This window comes from Pituophis catenifer, unplaced genomic scaffold, assembly GCF_029215685.1.
Source record: "Pituophis catenifer annectens isolate HBS135680 unplaced genomic scaffold, rPitCat1.0.hap2 SCAF_2, whole genome shotgun sequence".
Classification (NCBI taxonomy): domain Eukaryota; kingdom Metazoa; phylum Chordata; class Lepidosauria; order Squamata; family Colubridae; genus Pituophis; species Pituophis catenifer.
The window spans coordinates 42,335,460-42,352,133 of NW_027256882.1; the positions used below are offsets into that span (position 1 = coordinate 42,335,460).

General features: G+C 45.8%; 1 protein-coding gene across 1 annotated transcript; it reads left to right on the forward strand.

The window, feature by feature from the left end:
- Nucleotides 1-309: 309 nt before the first annotated feature.
- Nucleotides 310-8,286, forward strand: LOC139312164 (zinc finger protein 345-like). Its single transcript, XM_070936730.1, has 3 exons — nucleotides 310-400; nucleotides 3,497-3,604; nucleotides 6,764-8,286. Exons 1-3 carry the CDS (start codon nucleotides 310-312, stop codon nucleotides 8,284-8,286), a joined length of 1,722 nt encoding a protein of 573 aa, XP_070792831.1.
- Nucleotides 8,287-16,674: the final 8,388 nt, after the last annotated feature.

Sequence of the window (16,674 nt, forward strand, 5' to 3'; positions counted from 1 at the left end):
CAGAATAGAATAGAATAGAATAACAGAGTTGGAAGGGATCTTGGAGGTTTTGTAGTCCAACCCCCTGCTTAGGCAGGAAACCCTACACCACTTTAGACAAATGGTTATCCAACATCTTCTTAAAAACTTCCAGTGTTGGAGCATTCACAACTTCTGGAGGCAAGTTGTTCCACTGATTAATTGTTCTAACTATCAGGAAATTTCTCCTTAGTTCTAAGTTGCTTCTCTCAATGTTATGTGTCAATGGTGTGAATAACATTGTTCTTGTTTTAGGAGCTGGTTCATTGTCTGGAGGTGACTTGGGACTGAATGATGGAGAATCAGTGGCTAGTTGTAGATCCTAAGCAGAAGCCTTACAAAGAAACTCACCAGGAGACCTGTGAAACTCTAGTGGCACTGAGTAAATATAATTTTATTTGCTTACTATATGTATATAACCAATATATATAACCAAAGAGCCATGGTGCAATACTGCATCACCATGCAGTATTGCAGTCTAATTCTGTCAATTGCCAGCAGTTCGATCCTGACCAGCTCATGGTTGACTCAGCCTTTCATCCTTCCAAGGTTGGTAAAATGAGGATCCAGATTACTGGGGGCAATAGGCTGACTTTGTAAACCCCTTGGAGAGGGCTGTAGAGCAGCATACATGGTTATCCTTGACTCCTTACCTTGTGGCCGAAAGACCGGCAAAGTGACAATACTTGCCTATTTCTATTTGCATCCACAGATAGCTGTTTTGCAGCCTTGTTTCAGATAACATGTTGCCCTCTTGGGTAAGGGAGGGGGGCAGTGGTGAAATCTGAACTGGTTTACTACTGGTTCACTGGCCGCGCAAGCGCCAAATGTGCACTGCATGTGCGCACCAAATGTGAGCTGCACCGCACAGTGTGCACCAAAAGGAGGCTTGGGAAGGTATGTAGAACAGCACGTGGGGGGAGGTGATCAGCTGTGGCGCGCGGGGGAACCTTTTTAAAAAACTTTTTAAAAGCATTTTTTTACTACTGGCTCAGGCGAATGGATAGTAAAAAATGCTTTAAAAAAAGTAAAAAAAAAGTTCCAATGATTGCACGGCACAGCTATGATCGTCGGAGCCTTTTTGTTTTACTTTTTTAAAGCATTTTTTTACTACCTATTTGCCAGAGCCAGTAGTAAAAAAATGCTTTTAAAAGGTTAAAAAAAGGCTCTGACAATCACAGCTGTGCCGTGCAATATTGGAACTTTTTTTTTACTTTTTTTAAAGCATTTTTTACTATCCATTCGCCTGAGCCAGTAGTAAAAAAATGCTTTTAAAAGGTTAAAAAAAGGCTCTGACGATCACAGCTGTGCCGTGGGATCGTCGGAACCTTTTTTTTTTTACCTTTTAAAAGCATTTTTTTTACTACCGGCTCGGGTTAATAGTTAAAAAATGCTTTAAAAAAGTTTTTAAAAAGGCTCCAACAATCAGCTGGAGAACCGGTAGTAAAAAAATGCTAAAAAAGGGGGAAAGGGGGGAAAAAAGTTCCGACAAATCGCTCAGCTGATTTGTCGGAACTTTTTTAAAAACATTTTTTACTACCGGTTTGGCGAACTGGTAGCATTTTTTACTGCCGGTTCGGGTGAACCGGCCCAAACCGGTAGCATTTCACCCCTGGAGCGGGAGGGGGAATCAGAGGTCCTCTTTCAGGGCTGTGCAAAAGAATTTGCTCAGCATCTGTCAGCCAAAATCTCTCAAATTTGTTCTCATTTGGACGCCAGCCTTGGGGGAGTGCAGATCTTGGGGGGAATGTCTGCAGTAGTGGGATTCAGCCAGTTCACACCACTTCGGGAGAACCGGTTGTTAACTTTCTGAGCAGTTTGGTGAACTGGTTGGTGGAAGAAATCATTAGGACAGAGAACCGGTTGTTAAATTATTTGAATCCCACCACTGGATGTCAGATACAGCATCTTACCCTGTTATCTCAATCTGGTGGCCTGAAAAAGTAGATAAGGTCCTTATGACTTTGACCTAAACCACTTCTCTTTTAACTAAAGCTGGCCAGGAACGTTGTGTGTGGGGGGTTCTAGCAGTGGTGACTTCTTCCTTGGGTGAGAGGTTTGTTCCTCCATCTCTTAAGGACATTCTGGTTCACCTACACCTCAAGAAACCATTGATGGATCCCACTATGCAGGTAGTCCTCGACTTACAACCACAACGGAGAGCCCAAAATTTCTGTTGCTAAGTGAGACATTTGTTAAGCGAGTTTTGCCTCGTTCTATGACCTTTCTTGCCACAGTTGTTAGGTGAATCACTGCAATTGGTAAGTTAGCAACACGGTTGTTAAGTGAATCTGACTTCCCTGCTGATTTTCTCTTGGCAAAAGGTTGCAAAAGGTGATCACATGAGACACAGCGACGGTCATAAGTATGAACCAGTTGCTAAGCATCTGAGCACATGATCATGGGGCTGATACAAAGGTCGTAAGTGTGAAAAATGGCCATGCATCGCTTTTTCCAGTGCTGTTGTAACTTTGAATGGTCACTTAATGACCTGTTGTAAATCGAGGACTACCTGTAGTGGACAATTGTTGTCCAGTATTTAACTCCCCCTTTTTGGGAAAGGTGGTGGAGAAGAAGGTCACTCAGCAGCTGCAAAGGACCCTGGATAAAGCAGATTATTTGGACCCTTTTCAGTCAGGATTAAGGCCTGGCTATGGGATGGAAATGGAATTGCTCAGACTTTTAGATGATATTTGGCGGGAATGGGTTGTGGATTGCATGTTTGGAAGGCATCAAGATGTAGAAGGCTATGGGGCAACTATTACTGGGATTGGACCCGTAGTGGGTTTCAATTTTGGCTGCTACCAGTTTGCTCATGGGTGTGTGCGCGCTTATGCGTGCAACAATTCTGCACATACGCAGAAACGTCCGGGTGGGTGGGCGGAGCTTCCCGCAGCTGCTGCTACCAGTTCGCCCAATCTGGGGTCAACCGGTAGCAACCCACCACTGGATTGGACCTATTAAGCCATCTCGTAATTAGTAGGTTTATGGGTAAGCATCAGAGGTGGGTTTCAGCAGGTTCTGACCAGTTTTGGAGAACCGGTGGCGGAAATTTTGAGCAGTTTGGAGAACTGGTAAATACCACCTCTGACTGGCCCCGCCCCATCTATTCTCTGCCTCCCGAGTCCCAGATGATCGGGAGGGAATGGGGATTTTGCAATAACCTTCCCCTGGATTGGGGAGGGAATGGGAATTTTGCAGTATCCTTCCCCTGCCAAGCCCGCCAGGCCACGTCCACCAAGCCACATCCACAGAACCGGTAGTAATAAATTTTGAATCCCACCACTGGTAAGCATGTTGTGGAAACCGGGCCCATCGTTATGTCGGAGGTGTGATGCATTTTCTCTGGATGAACAAGGAAGTGGTCCCTGGATTGATGTAGAAGCTGCAGCTAAAGAGGAGAACAAATCAAAAAGAAGGATGGAACCAAGCAAACCAGCAAAGTTAATTAGTATATCTTGCTTTTTTCTTCTTCAAGCAGGATCTTCAAGTTCCAAACCCAGTGAGATTTTCTTGGTGAAAGAGGAAGAGGAATCCAGCATCCTGGAGCCTGGTAGTAGGGAGAACCCAAGAAGAGCCAATTTAGGTGAGGAGGGGGGGCAGGGTTGTCAGCCAGGTTGCAGGTCTCAGCTTTTCTCTTCAGTATGTTTTCCTTCACACTTTAATGGATCAGTGGGAACATGAAGCTTACCTCCATTTATGCTCTAGTCTGACAAGGGTCAAGTCTTGATAGAGCCTTGATAGTACAGTGGTCTAAGCATCCTGTTATTAACACAGCTGCCTGCAATTTACTGCTGGTTCAAATCTCTCCAAGGCTCAAGGTTGACTCAGCCTTCCATCCTTTCTAAGGTAGGTGAAATGAGGACCCAGTTTGTGGGGGCAATAAGCTGACTTTGTATAAAATATACAAAAGAATGAAGGCTATTGCTTAACGCATTGTAAGCCGCCCTGAGTCTCCGGAGAAGGGCGGCATATAAATCAAATTTAAAAAAAAAAAAAGTCAGTGGCCTTGAATAAGATTTAAGCAAGAGTAAAGGGTAGAATTTCTCCCCTCTCTGGCCCCTCAAAAGGCTAGAAAGAGGTTTGGGAAATGGTGCTCCATGATAAAATGATCAAATCTGGGTTGGAAAAACCAAAATGGTGGTGGTGAATGAGAGAGAAAGTGTGTGTGTGTGTGTGTGTGTGTGTGTGACAGAGAGAGAGAGAGAGAGAGAGAGAGAGAGAGAGAGAGAGAGAGAGAGAGAGAGAGAGAGAGAGAGAGAGAGAGAGAGATGCAAAACATTTTTCAAAGCTTTGCAACACAATGCACGCACAAAAGCTCTCTCACACAAATATATTGCTGAAAAATATATTTATGTAACTATCACTTGCTTATTTGTTTTATTTACATCCCATCTTTTGTACAGGAGTTGAAGGCAGTGTACATAATGCTACCTCATCCTGTTTTTTTCCCTATAGTAATATTTTTATGGACTTAAAGCAGGGGTGGGTTCTACTTACCTTTACTACCGGTTCGCAACGGGACCGCGCACACGCACTCTTCTGGGCAAGTGCAGAAGTATTTTAATGACATCAGAGTCAGTGGGCGGAGCCTCCTGCCGGTTTTACTACTGGTTCTATAGAACCGGTGCGAACTGGGGGCAACCCACCACTGACTTAGAGTGACAGGCACGGGGTCCTCGGGAGCTTCTGTGGCTGAAGTTTGGCCTAGAATTCACATCTCTCCACTTGTAGTCCTACCCTTCCCCCACTAAACCACACAGGAATCATGAGGAACTGGAGATTCAGACATTTGGTGGAGGTGTATTTGAACTGAGAGATAAGCCGTGAAATGTGGCAGTAATAATGGGATGTTTTTCAAATTAAAAAGAGGTAGATGAATCTAAAGGGACACGGTGGCTCAGTGGCTAAGATGTTGAGCTTGTCAATCGAAAGGTCGGCAGTTCAGCGGTTCAAATCCCTAGTGCTGCATAACAGAGTGAGCTCCCGTTATTTGTCCCAGCTTCTACCAACCTAACAGTTCGAAAACACGTAAAAACTGCAAATAGAAAAATAGGGACCACCTTTGGTGGGAAGGTAACAGTTCCGTGAGCCTTTGGTGTTTAGTCATGCCAGCCACATGACTATGGAGACGTCTTCGGACAGCGCTGACTCTTCGGCTTTGAAACGGACATGAGCACTGCCCCCTAGAGTCGGGAACAACTAGCACATATGTGCGAGGGGAACCTTTACCTTTACCTTAGATGAATTTGGGGGGGGGGGAATTACAGCTTCTGACACCTAACCACAGTAGAAAATGACAGCCAGTTTGTCACGAGTTTTGCCTTGCAAATCTATTTAAGTTTATTCTGCATTTCTCCTAGCTAAATATATATATACTTGACTGGAGCTGACCACAATAGGAGCCAGAAGGATGGACAGAGAGGACTCTGGACCAAAACCTTGCATTGTGGAAATGATGTCTTAGCAGTGGGGCTTTGGTTACAATCAATATAAACCTGATCACCTGTCAGATTAACTTGCTCTGCCCGTTCCTGCAGTTTTTCACTTGGCATTCCTGAGGCCGAGATGAGGATGAAGAATAAGGCAATTCCTTTGGTTATTTCCTTGTGTTAGGTGAAGGAGGCGCCTTGTTTGCTGCGCTCTGTTTACAGGACAAGAATGGGAATTGAGAAGTAATGAGGCATACATTTCCTTGTTGCCGGTTGCTTTATCCTCTTGTAACCACAAAGTCTCAGAGCAAGGCCAGAAAAGGTGGGGGAAAAAATGGCCGAATGCTTGTTAGCAGAGAATAGAGTTTGAAATAGGGCACCTAAGGGTTTATTTATTTATTTATTTATTTATTTATTAAATTTATATACCGCCCCACTCCCGAAGGACTCAGGGCGGTGAACAGCCATAAAAATAAAACATGGAAATACAAAATTTAAAATAGAGATAAAACAAATTAAATAAATTTGGCTGAACCATAAGGGCTCTAAACCATAAGGGCTCTAAACCATGGTTTAGAGCCCTTAGCAACTGAAAGCTTTGATTTGAACAAACCTATACTCCAGGTTCTGGCCATCTCTTCAGGATACAGGTAATTCTCCACTTACGACCGGTTGCTTAGCAACTGTTCAAAGTTATGACGGATTCCTTCCAAAAGTTACTTACAACTTGGTTTTGAAGATCTGATATTCAGCCCTCTCCCTGCAGCAGTGGTGAAATCCAAATTTTTTTACTACCGGTTCTGTGGGCGTGGCTTGGTGGGCGTGGCAGGGGAAGGATACTGCAAAATCTCCATTCCCACTCCACTCCAGGGGAAGGATATTGCAAAATTTCCATTCCCACCCCACTCTGGGGCCAGCCAGAGGTGATATTTGCCGGTTCTCCAAACTACTCAAAATTTCTGCTACTGGTTTGCCAGAACCTGTCTGAACCTGCTGGATTTCACCCCTGCCCTGCAGTCATGTGACCCCATTTGGTGCACTCCGCAACTGGCCCATATTTACTGCCATTTGCAATGCCCTGGTGATTACATGACTGCAATTTATCTTTTTTCGCTGGAATTTATTTCCAGTTTGCTTAACAACCGCTGCAAAAAAAGCCATGAAATAGAGTCTGGTCACACGGTGACTCACTTTTAATGACTCTTATGAGTTATGTCTGCAATTGTAGGACACCATTACAGTTGTAACTTGAGGACTATCTGTGTGGACTATGGGAATATTGGAAAGGTGATGGTGTGTTTTCTTCCTACCAGGTGAGGGGATGGGCAGTGAGGAAGAGGAAGAGAGCGAAGAGGAAGAAGTCCCACAGCAACACCAACCAGAGCTGCTCAAGCTGGACGCCAGGGTGGTTTCTGGGAACTGCAAGAGCCTGCGCTGGAGGGTGGTGCAGCCGTCCAGCAGTGGCAAGGTCCTGGCAGGGGAGGGGCCCCCCATCCTGGTTCTACAGAAGGGCTACGAATGCGAGGACTGCGGGAAAGTCTTCAGCTGCAGCTCGCACTACAGCAAGCATCGACGAACGCACACGGGGGAGCGCCCCTTCCATTGTGAAGACTGCGGCAAAAGCTTCAACGTCAGCTCTAACTTATATCGGCATCAGCGGGCACATGCCAGTGCCAACACAACCCCAGGAACTCCCTCCCCGGCCCTCCTGCCCACCCGGGGCTTGCCCTACCAGTGTGCCGAGTGTGGTCAGTGTTTCCGCCGCAACACAGAGCTGGTGACTCACCAACGGCTCCATACTGGCCGGCTGCCCTTCCAGTGCAGCGACTGTGGCAAGAGCTTTTCCTGGAGTTCGCATTTTGCCCGGCACCTACGCATCCACACTGGGGAGAAGCCCTATCCTTGCAATGAGTGTGGCAAGCGCTTCAGCCGCAGTTCCCATCTCTACCGCCACCAGCGCACTCACGGCACCAATGCAGCTGCCAATGTTACCCGTGCCTACATCTGTACCTACTGTGGGCGCAGTTTCAGCACCACGCTGCACTTTGACCAGCACCAGCGTACCCATCGTGGCCGCAAGCCCTACAAATGCACCCTTTGTGGTAAAGCCTTTGCTGATGGCTTGGCGTTGGTGAAACACCAGCGTCTGCACTTGGTTGGGGGGGACCAGAGCCACGAGTGCTCAGACTGTGGGCAGAGTTTTGGGGGACGGTCCCAGCTGGCTCGCCACCGCCGACTCCACGGCACTGCCGATAAGCCCTTTGGTTGTGGGGAGTGCGGGCAAAGCTTCAGTGCTCGCACTCAGCTAGCTCAGCACCGGCGGCTTCACATCTCCACTGATAAACCGTACCACTGTGGGGAGTGTGGGCTCAGTTTTACGTGGAGCTCCCATTGGGAGCGACATCGACGCATCCACACAGGCGAGAGGCCCTACTCCTGCGGGGACTGCGGCAAGTGCTTTGGGCGCACCTCCCACCTGTATCGACATCAACGCACCCATGCGGGGGGGCAGCCGCACATCTGCCCTGACTGCGGCAAGAGCTTCAACAGCACCTTGCATTTCCAGCGCCACCAACATGCCCACCACAACCCCGACGGTACTCAGCTCTCTGCCAACGCGTGTGGGAATTGTGGCGAGCCGTGTGCCGATGCCTCGGCTTTGCTGAAACACCAGTGTGTGCACGTGGAGGAGAGGCTGTATCCCTGCCCCCAGTGCAAGCGGCACTTCTGTGGGACCTCGCGCCTTTACAGGCATCTCAGAAGTCACGCCCGCCAGACAGAAGAGACAGTACTGGGGTTGTCTTCCCCACAATATGAAGGGGTTGAACCATGCTAAGGAGAGGAGGGGAGGCTAGAGAGGTGTCCATGACTGGCTAATGCCAAGGTAGTTCTCCAGGCTAGACTTCCCAATCCAAAGTCCAATGTAAATGATCCTGTTCAGGTGGGTCTTTGGGCTTCATGTTCTATATTTGTTTCTGAGCAGTGGTGGGTTCCAACCGCTGTTACCACCGGTTCTCTTCGTGCACGCGCTTTGCACGTGATCGCCGTGTGCATGCTCGCTTTGCACGCACGTGCGCTGAATTTACATTCTGCGCAAGCGCGTTAGGTTTCTACCCAGCTGAGGTGTGGCAATCCACTCTGCTGCGCCTATCAGCTGGGCTAAAAAAAAAAGAAATAAAGGTAGGAATAAAACGAGGGCGGACAGGAGGGCCCAGCTCCCAGTCAAAGAGAACCGGTTCGGTGACATCACATCATTACCACTACCGGCTCGGCCGAACCGGGCCGAACCGGGAGCAACCCACCACTGTTTCTGAGGCATAAAGGAAGAAGAATTAGATCCTCTAGAACCTAGGCAGAATTAATACCAAGGCGGAAACAGTTTCAGGGTTTTTATCAAAACATTTAAAACAAAACCACTCATCCTGCTAGCAGGAACCAGTGACCCTTTCCCCTGCTCCGTGTTTGCTCTCCTTCATGTCCCAATGGCAGCCATAACCCTCTGAGAGAAGGGTGGGCCCTCCATGGAGGGCTGTATCTGGGGACCCTGCATTCCTTCGCAAGGACACTTTGCTACCCAGAGCCATGGATCCTCCTTGTAAACAATTTTCAGCACACACCTGCAGCAGGTGAAGGAATCTATCCTATGGTCAAGAAAAAAACCAAGGTCATTAACTCCTCCAGGGCAGATTTGGGGGTTTGAATGAAACAACGGGGAAATCCTGCACAGCTTGCAGGAGTTCAGTTCATCAATGTCGACAATTAATTTGCCGAACTGATTCATATGGGTCTTTGGATTATCCAGTATGTTTAGGGCAAAGATGGGAGTAGATCTAGATAAAAGAAGAAGTGATTGATAGCTATAACATGCAAGGGGGAGGTTCCACCATGGTGGAATATCTGGCTAGAATAAAAGGGGGAGTAAAGTGCTCGGCTAGTTCAGAGTGGTTCTGTGGGACTCCTGAAGCCTTTATCTGGCTCTTCTCTAGAGCAGGGGTCTCCAACCTTGGCAACTTTATGACTTGTGGACTTCCACTCCCAGAATCCCTCAGCCAGCGCATGCGCTGGCTGAGGAATTCTGGGAATGGAAGTCCACAAGTCATAAAGTTGCCAAGATTGGAGACCCCTGCCCTGGAGAATGCAGGGAGTATGGAGAGATTAATGCTAGGTGCAAAGAACCGGAATGACGCATGAGCAGATCAGAGAAGTTTCTTTATTGCCTTTATTCACCTGTTTCCAAGAATTTCGCCAAACTAACTTCACTCTCTTGGGAACAGCCAGATAAAGGTTTCAGGAGTCTGCCTTTGTCACCTCCTCCCATTTACTTCTTTATTCCCCAATCTACTCTAGTTTGAAATTCCAGCATAGTGCCTATAAAGGTGTTAAGAGCTCTTGCAATTCCTAGCCACCATGGCTATTTAGCCATATCTGGAGATATTAGGATTGAGGAGGCTGACCTAAGCCAACCGATTCAGTATTTTGTCAAGGCTAACCTATAATACGTTGTCTCCTTCCAAGAAAAGTCCTTCCCACCCTCATTAGCAGGGATCTTCCTCGGTGCCCTTGGTGGTCTTTGAGCCTGGATATTGGCTTGCAGACATTTCATTACCCAACTAGGTAACGTCATCACGGCTAATGAAACCTCTGCAAGCCAACAACCATGCAGAGAGAGCACCACAGTTCAACTCTGAATTACAGATATTCCCTTCTATTGGGTGGATTTTTCTGCACAAAACCAGGAATGGGCTTCAAAAATTTTAGCAAGGGGTTCTCTGCCTGGTTGCTGGGTGGGCGTGGCCTAGTCAGCCTCCTGTACCACAGAGTGGGGGGCGTTTTTACCCTCCCTGGGCTCCCGAGGCTTTTCTCGAGCCTCCGGGAGGGCGAAAATGGCCTCCCCATGCTCCGGAGGCCCTCTGGAGGCCAGAAATTTCTGGTCTACCTGAACTTCCGTTAGGCCCATTTCTCACTCTCCCCGAGCCTCCGCACGTGCCCTGCACCTACCTGCATCCAAAATGGGCCGCGTGGGGACTCCTTGAAGGGGCGGGGCGGGGTGGGTGGGGCCAGCCAAGAGTGGGATTTGGGGGTTCTCCGAAGTGCACAGATTCTTAGCTAGAGCTTCTCCCGAACCCCTACAAATCCCCGGCAGCCCACCCCTGCACAAAACCATCTACAATGAAAAGAAGCTCAGGATGGTTTAGTGCAAAACATGCTAATAACAAGGCTAACACAGTAATAATTTGCAGCCAATCTTCTCAGGTCTCCAAGCTGGTCACTGGACACACCACAACCAAAGAGAGGTAGCTTATCTTGTCTCCAAAGAACAGCCTCTAACAATGCTGGACCTCAGCTGTCCCCTGTAGCTTCCAGAAACACAATATTGGCATCACGTGGGCTGTGACCCATCCGTTTGTGAGGATGACAAAAGTATGGGATTAATGCCCCCAAATTTTCCCAGGTTCACCCTTCCTCGTGCTCTAACAGGGAGTGATTTCAGGGGGCAGACAGCATCACAGCAGAAACTCTACAGAATGTCACTTTCCCCTTCAACTACTAAACTATGATATTATGCAGAAGTTATATTGCTACTGCTCAGAGTCAAAACAGCCAGTTTTTTTTTGACTAGTTGCATTGGGAATCTTTTAAGTTAAAAGCAACCTGTGTGAAATGGGTAAATATAGCCTATTTAATTTTGCAACCATTTGAATGCAGAAACCCCACGAGAAGAACTAAAAGGCAGTCCCAACTCCACCTGTCCTCCTTCCCCAGTGGTGGGTTCCTCCCGGTTCCGCCGAGCCGGTAGCGGTGACGATATGACGTCACCGAACCGGTTCTGCCCCCCCACCCCCCACTTTATTCTTATCTTTTATTTGGCCCCACCCCCAATCTATTGCTACCTCCTGAGTCCCAACTGATGGGCTATAAGGAAAAAAACTGTTTAAACTCTTGCCGCGGGGCTTCAAAGGGCCGCCCTACAGCTGATCAGTGGTAAAAGGCAGTTTGGTGGTAGACCAGTGCCTCCAAAAATAAATGAATAGACCAGTGTCTGCAAAAATAAATGGGTAGACCAGTGCCTGCAAAAATACATGAGTAGACCAGTGCATTGCAAAAGTAAATGGGTAGACCGGTACAGCTCTGCAAGCAGTTAAAAGCCTGGTAGACCAGTACCTCTGCTAAATCCTAAAGAATTGTCACATGACCATCAAGCCACACCCACAAAATAAGCCACACCCACAGAACCGGTAGTAAAAAAAATTAGAACCCACCCCTGTCCTTTCATTGCCGTAATATGCTAGATCTGAAGGAAATCATATTTTAAAAATAGACGACATTAAACTGCAGGTCCCTCCAATTTACATACTAATGTATGTTGCTTGAGAATCCGGGATTTTCTGGAAAAACTCTCTGTGGTATTCAACTAACTCCACAGCATGTAATCCATCCATCATTCTCAGTTGGGATTGAATTTGCAATAGCTATTTATTTATCCTGAAACTTGCCCCTACTTAGAGGAAGTTTCACCTCTGGGAGCATCTGTATTTCAAAATGAAACTAGTTAAAACCTTACCATGTTTTATATACTGGTGGTCCTCAAATTACAACCACAATTGAGCCCAAAATTTCTATTGCTAAGTGAGATGTTTGTTAAGTGAGTTTTGCCCCATTTTACCACTTTTCTTGCCACTCTTCTTAAGCGAATCACAGCAGTTGTCAAGTTAATAACACGGTTGTTAAGTGAATCTGGCTTCCTCCTTGACTTTGCTTGTCAGAAGGTCGCAAAAGAGGATCACATGACCCCCAGGACACCGCAACCGTCATAAGTATGAACTGGTTGCCAATTTCTGAATTTTGATCACATGACCATGGGAGTGCCGCAATGGTTGTAAGAGTGAAAAAATGGTCATAAATCACATTTTTCAGTGCCATTGTAACTTTGAACGGTCACTAAACTTTAAATTGTGGACTACCTGTATTTCAGGTTTCCCATTTGACAGAATGAGCCCAGCTTCCTTCTGAGCCAACATTCCAAAAAATGAATCAAAATCAACAAAACAAACCTACCATGTAGTGAACCAAATTGCAGGCCCATCTTTCACTGATTTTTTTATTATCACTAGCTCAGTGGTGGGTTTCAAAATTTTTTACTACCGGTTCTGTGGGTGTGGCTTGGTGGGTGTGGCATGGCTTGGTGGGCGTGGCAGGGGAAGGATACTGTAAAATCTCCATTCCCTCCCTAATCCAGGGGAAGGTAACTACAAAATCCCCATTTCCTCCCAATCAGCTGGGACTTGAGAGGCAGAGAATAGATGGGGGTGGGGCCAGTCAGAATTTTTACTACCGGTTCTCCGAACTACTCAAAATTTCCGCTACCGGTTCTCCAGAACTGGTCAGAACCTGCTGAAACCCACCTCTGCACTAGCTGTCATCCTTCAGAGTCTTCCCATGTCCTCCAGTTATTAATATCCCTTGATGAATCTGTTAGCAATCAAACTTGCCCATACCTTGGAGGGATTTATGTATTACTTTGTCAATGGATATTAGATAGGAAGGGAGGTCATCATGGGTGACTAGACTAGACCAGTGATGGCGAACCTTTTCAGCACTGAGTGCCCAAACTGGAATGCGCGTGCATTGGGAGCACCGGAAACCCAGTGACCAGCTGGCTGGCATGCACATGTCTGTTTTTTGGCCGTTTTTGGCCATATTTCGGGTCATTTTTGGGGGTGTTTTCAGGCCATTTTTCAGGCCCTTTTCCAGCACTCAAGAGCCCACGAAGACCAGCTGCCAGAATAGCAGCTGGCAATGGCGCGCATGCCCACAGAGAGGGCTCTTGCATGTCACCTCTGGCACGCGTGCCATAGGTTCGCCATCACAGGACTAGACAGAGAAGACGTAGAAGGGATAGTGTTAGGATCCAAGGAGCAGTTGCCCAATGGATGTGGGTAATTTGTAGGATCACAGTCCCTAGACCCCCGGGAACCTACCACAGCAATTTCCCATCAGGACTGTTGATAATGCCTGGTTGATGCCTTAACTACTAAGTCCCTCAGATCTGGAAATGGCAACCAAATGAACAGGAAGAGCATAAGCAGGTCTATTCGAACGGAACAGTTTTGCTCTGATGTTGTTCAGTTTAAAGAAGGTGAGCGACCACAATCCCTAAGATGTTGTCTTATGCTGTCTTTGCCAGAAATAGTTGCTTATTTGCATTTGTTGCACGTCCAGATTATACATGTCCCGTGTTCATTCCCCCTCTTAGAGAGTCTCTCTTCTCATTCCTTTCCTTTCCCCCATTGATCCACACTTTCCTTCTCATTTGCCATGCTGCCCTGCAGCAAAATCTGGACATGCCATGATAGAGCTGTGGTGGCGCAGTGGTTAGAATACAGTATTGCAGACTAATTCTGCCGGCTGCCAGCAGTTTGATTCTCACCGGCTCATGATTGACTCAGCCTTCCATCTTTCTGAGGTCGGTAAAATGAGGGCCCAGATTGTTGGGGGCAATATGCTGACTCTGTAAACCATTTAGAGAGGGCTGTAATGCCAAGTTTATCATGTTTTCTAGAGTGCAAATTTGCTGTGAATGCAACGGAAATGCCGATCAAGTCCTTAAGCTTCGTTTATGGATTTGTTAAGACTGCACCGTAAGTCAGTTTTTTTGGTGCCCAAATGAGGAAACCTAACTGGGATCAGTCACAGAAAGTTTAAGCTGATTGGTTCCTCCTGGTCCTTTCATAGAGGTTTAATGATCAGAGATCAGTCACCAGAAAACACCTGGGGCACAGATGCAGGCCAGTCACTGCAAATCATAGTTAAAGGAACAGCCTTCCCTGAGCTAGTATTCTCCAGATTCGATGGATCATGCACACCGATGGAATTTCTACTTCAAGCCACTTTCAGGGTCCTGCTTTAGGGAAACAGGCTAAAAAGATTAGTTAAAAAAAACCCTGAGATCCTGTTCAAACTGACCATCTCTTCATTTTAAGGGGTATACTATAGATGGAATTTGAATGTGATAAAACACGTATCTAACTTTAGATGTGTCTCCAAAGATACTTGATTGCTTTGAACAAAGGCTATTTGGTGCCGTGTTCCACTCCATCTTGCTGGGTGTGTCATTTGAAAGATCCATTCATATATTTTATTCCCCATCCATTCCTGGTACTATTTTAGTATTAAGATAATTGTAGGAGGAAGTATAGAGGTTGCCTAGCAAACAGAAGGTTCTCCTCAATCGGCTCCTGTATAAATTAACCAAGAAGTAGTTTGGTTGGGGGGCAGGGAGGGGAAATTCTTTTCTTTCCTTTTCCTCCACAGTGAAGTGGGGAATAGCAGTATCTGATGACAATTTATGGTTGGAATGGATCTAGGAAAGTTGTACACTTATTTTGACTGCCTTGCCTAGGATCTAAATGGATATCCACTATATTCTGGGATGAATGAATTTCCAAAGGTGCTAGAAATTAGAACCATCACCTTTACATAGGGTATAGCTCATGTGTAGAAATTGTGTGCCAACTGAGGCTGTGATCAGTAAATCCATTACTCTGAGGTTGTTGAGCAAGGAGTTGATGGTTTATTGTCCATAAAGTGGATAATCTCCAATACAGCCATGTCTGAAATGAGCAGGAATCTGTGTGTTGTGAATCAAATAGACTAGGGTAATAAAAATGTTTCAGTCAATAAATCTTGTTTTTATGCCTACAGCAAACGTTGTTTCACTCAAACATTCTTTGGTAATACATACATTGCCTTATTTTGTAGCTAAGGCTCGTAGATCCCTTTTTCCTAACTGGGTTTGCTTATTGCACTAAATCCTAGCTTCTTCAATTATGGTTTGTGGAATAAGCTAGAGCAAGCTGGGTGCCTATAATATTTAATTAAATAATGATTTACAAACCACAGTGGTGAGGTTCATATAGCAGGCTAAACTATAACTTTTACTATGCCAACCCAGTCCTATCATCATAGGTATAAAGCTCTGATAAACCATTTAAAATATCCTTACACTGTCTTAAATTTACTTTTTATTCTACTTGATGTGCCACACACACAGATGCAGACTTTCATAGACAAAATGGTTCTTGTATAGCTTCCCATTGCCAAAGTGGTTATTCAATTATATGAACTACAGGAAGATAATCATTTTCCAAGGATGGGTATGACCTTCTAAGATCTGTTTTAGGCCCAGTGCTCTTCAACATCTTCATCAATGACTTGGACGAGGGGATAGATGGGGAACTCATCAAATTTGCAGATGACACCAAGCTGGCAGGAATAGCCAAAACTCCAGAAGATAGGCTTAAAATACAGAAGGATCTTGACAGACTTGAACATTGGGCGCTATCTAACAAAATGAAATTCAAAGGTGAAAAGAGCAAGGTTCTACATTTAGGGAAGAAAAACAAAATGCACAGGTACCGTATATGTGGTACCTTGCTCAATAGTAGTAACTGTGAGAGGGATCTTGGAGTCCTAGTGGACAACCATTTAAATATGAGCCAGCAGTGTGCAGCAGTTGCCAAAAAAGCCAACACAGTTCTAGCCTGCATAAACAGAGGGATAGAATCAAGATCACGTGAAAAGTTAATACCACTTTATAATGCCTTGGTAAGGCCACACTTGGAATATTGCATTCAGTTTTGTTTATGTTTATGTTTGTTTATGTTTTATTAAATTTATATCCTGCCCTACTCCCGAAGGACTCAGGGCGGTGAACAGGCACAGAATAAAATACATGAATACAAAAGTTAGAAATAATTTAAAACCAAATTAAATAATTTAGCCCAAGACAATTAAAAATCCCAATAATTTAAAATAAATTAAAATTTCAGTTTAAAAAATTAAAAGAAAGGGGAGAAAATTAGGCCAGGCCGGCTTGCTGGAATAGGAGGTTGCCGTGAGGTAAAAAAGATGTTGAGACTCTAGAAAGAATGCAGAGAAGAGCAACAAAGATGATTAGGGGACTGGAGGCTAAAACATGAAGTTGCAGGAACTGGGTATGTCTAGTTTGATGAAGAGAAGGACTAGGGGAGACATGATAGCAGTGTTCCAGTATCTCAGGGGTTGCCACAAAGAAGAGGGAATCAAGCTATTCTCCAAAGGACCTGAGGATAGAACAAGAAGCAATGGGTGGAAAGTCATCAAGGAGAGAAACAATTTAGAACTAAGGAGAAATTTCCTGACAGTTAGAACAATTAATCTGGATCTGCCTTGTTCTGCAGCAACT

Coding starts and splice junctions, on each gene's coding strand:
- LOC139312164 (XM_070936730.1), top strand. CDS start 310: ATGATGGAGAATCAGTGGCTAGTTGTAGATCCTAAGCAGAAGCCTTAC. Junction 401..3,496: donor TGAAACTCTAGTGGCACTGA/GTAAATATAATT, acceptor TTCTTCTTCAAG/CAGGATCTTCAAGTTCCAAA. Junction 3,605..6,763: donor CCCAAGAAGAGCCAATTTAG/GTGAGGAGGGGG, acceptor TCTTCCTACCAG/GTGAGGGGATGGGCAGTGAG.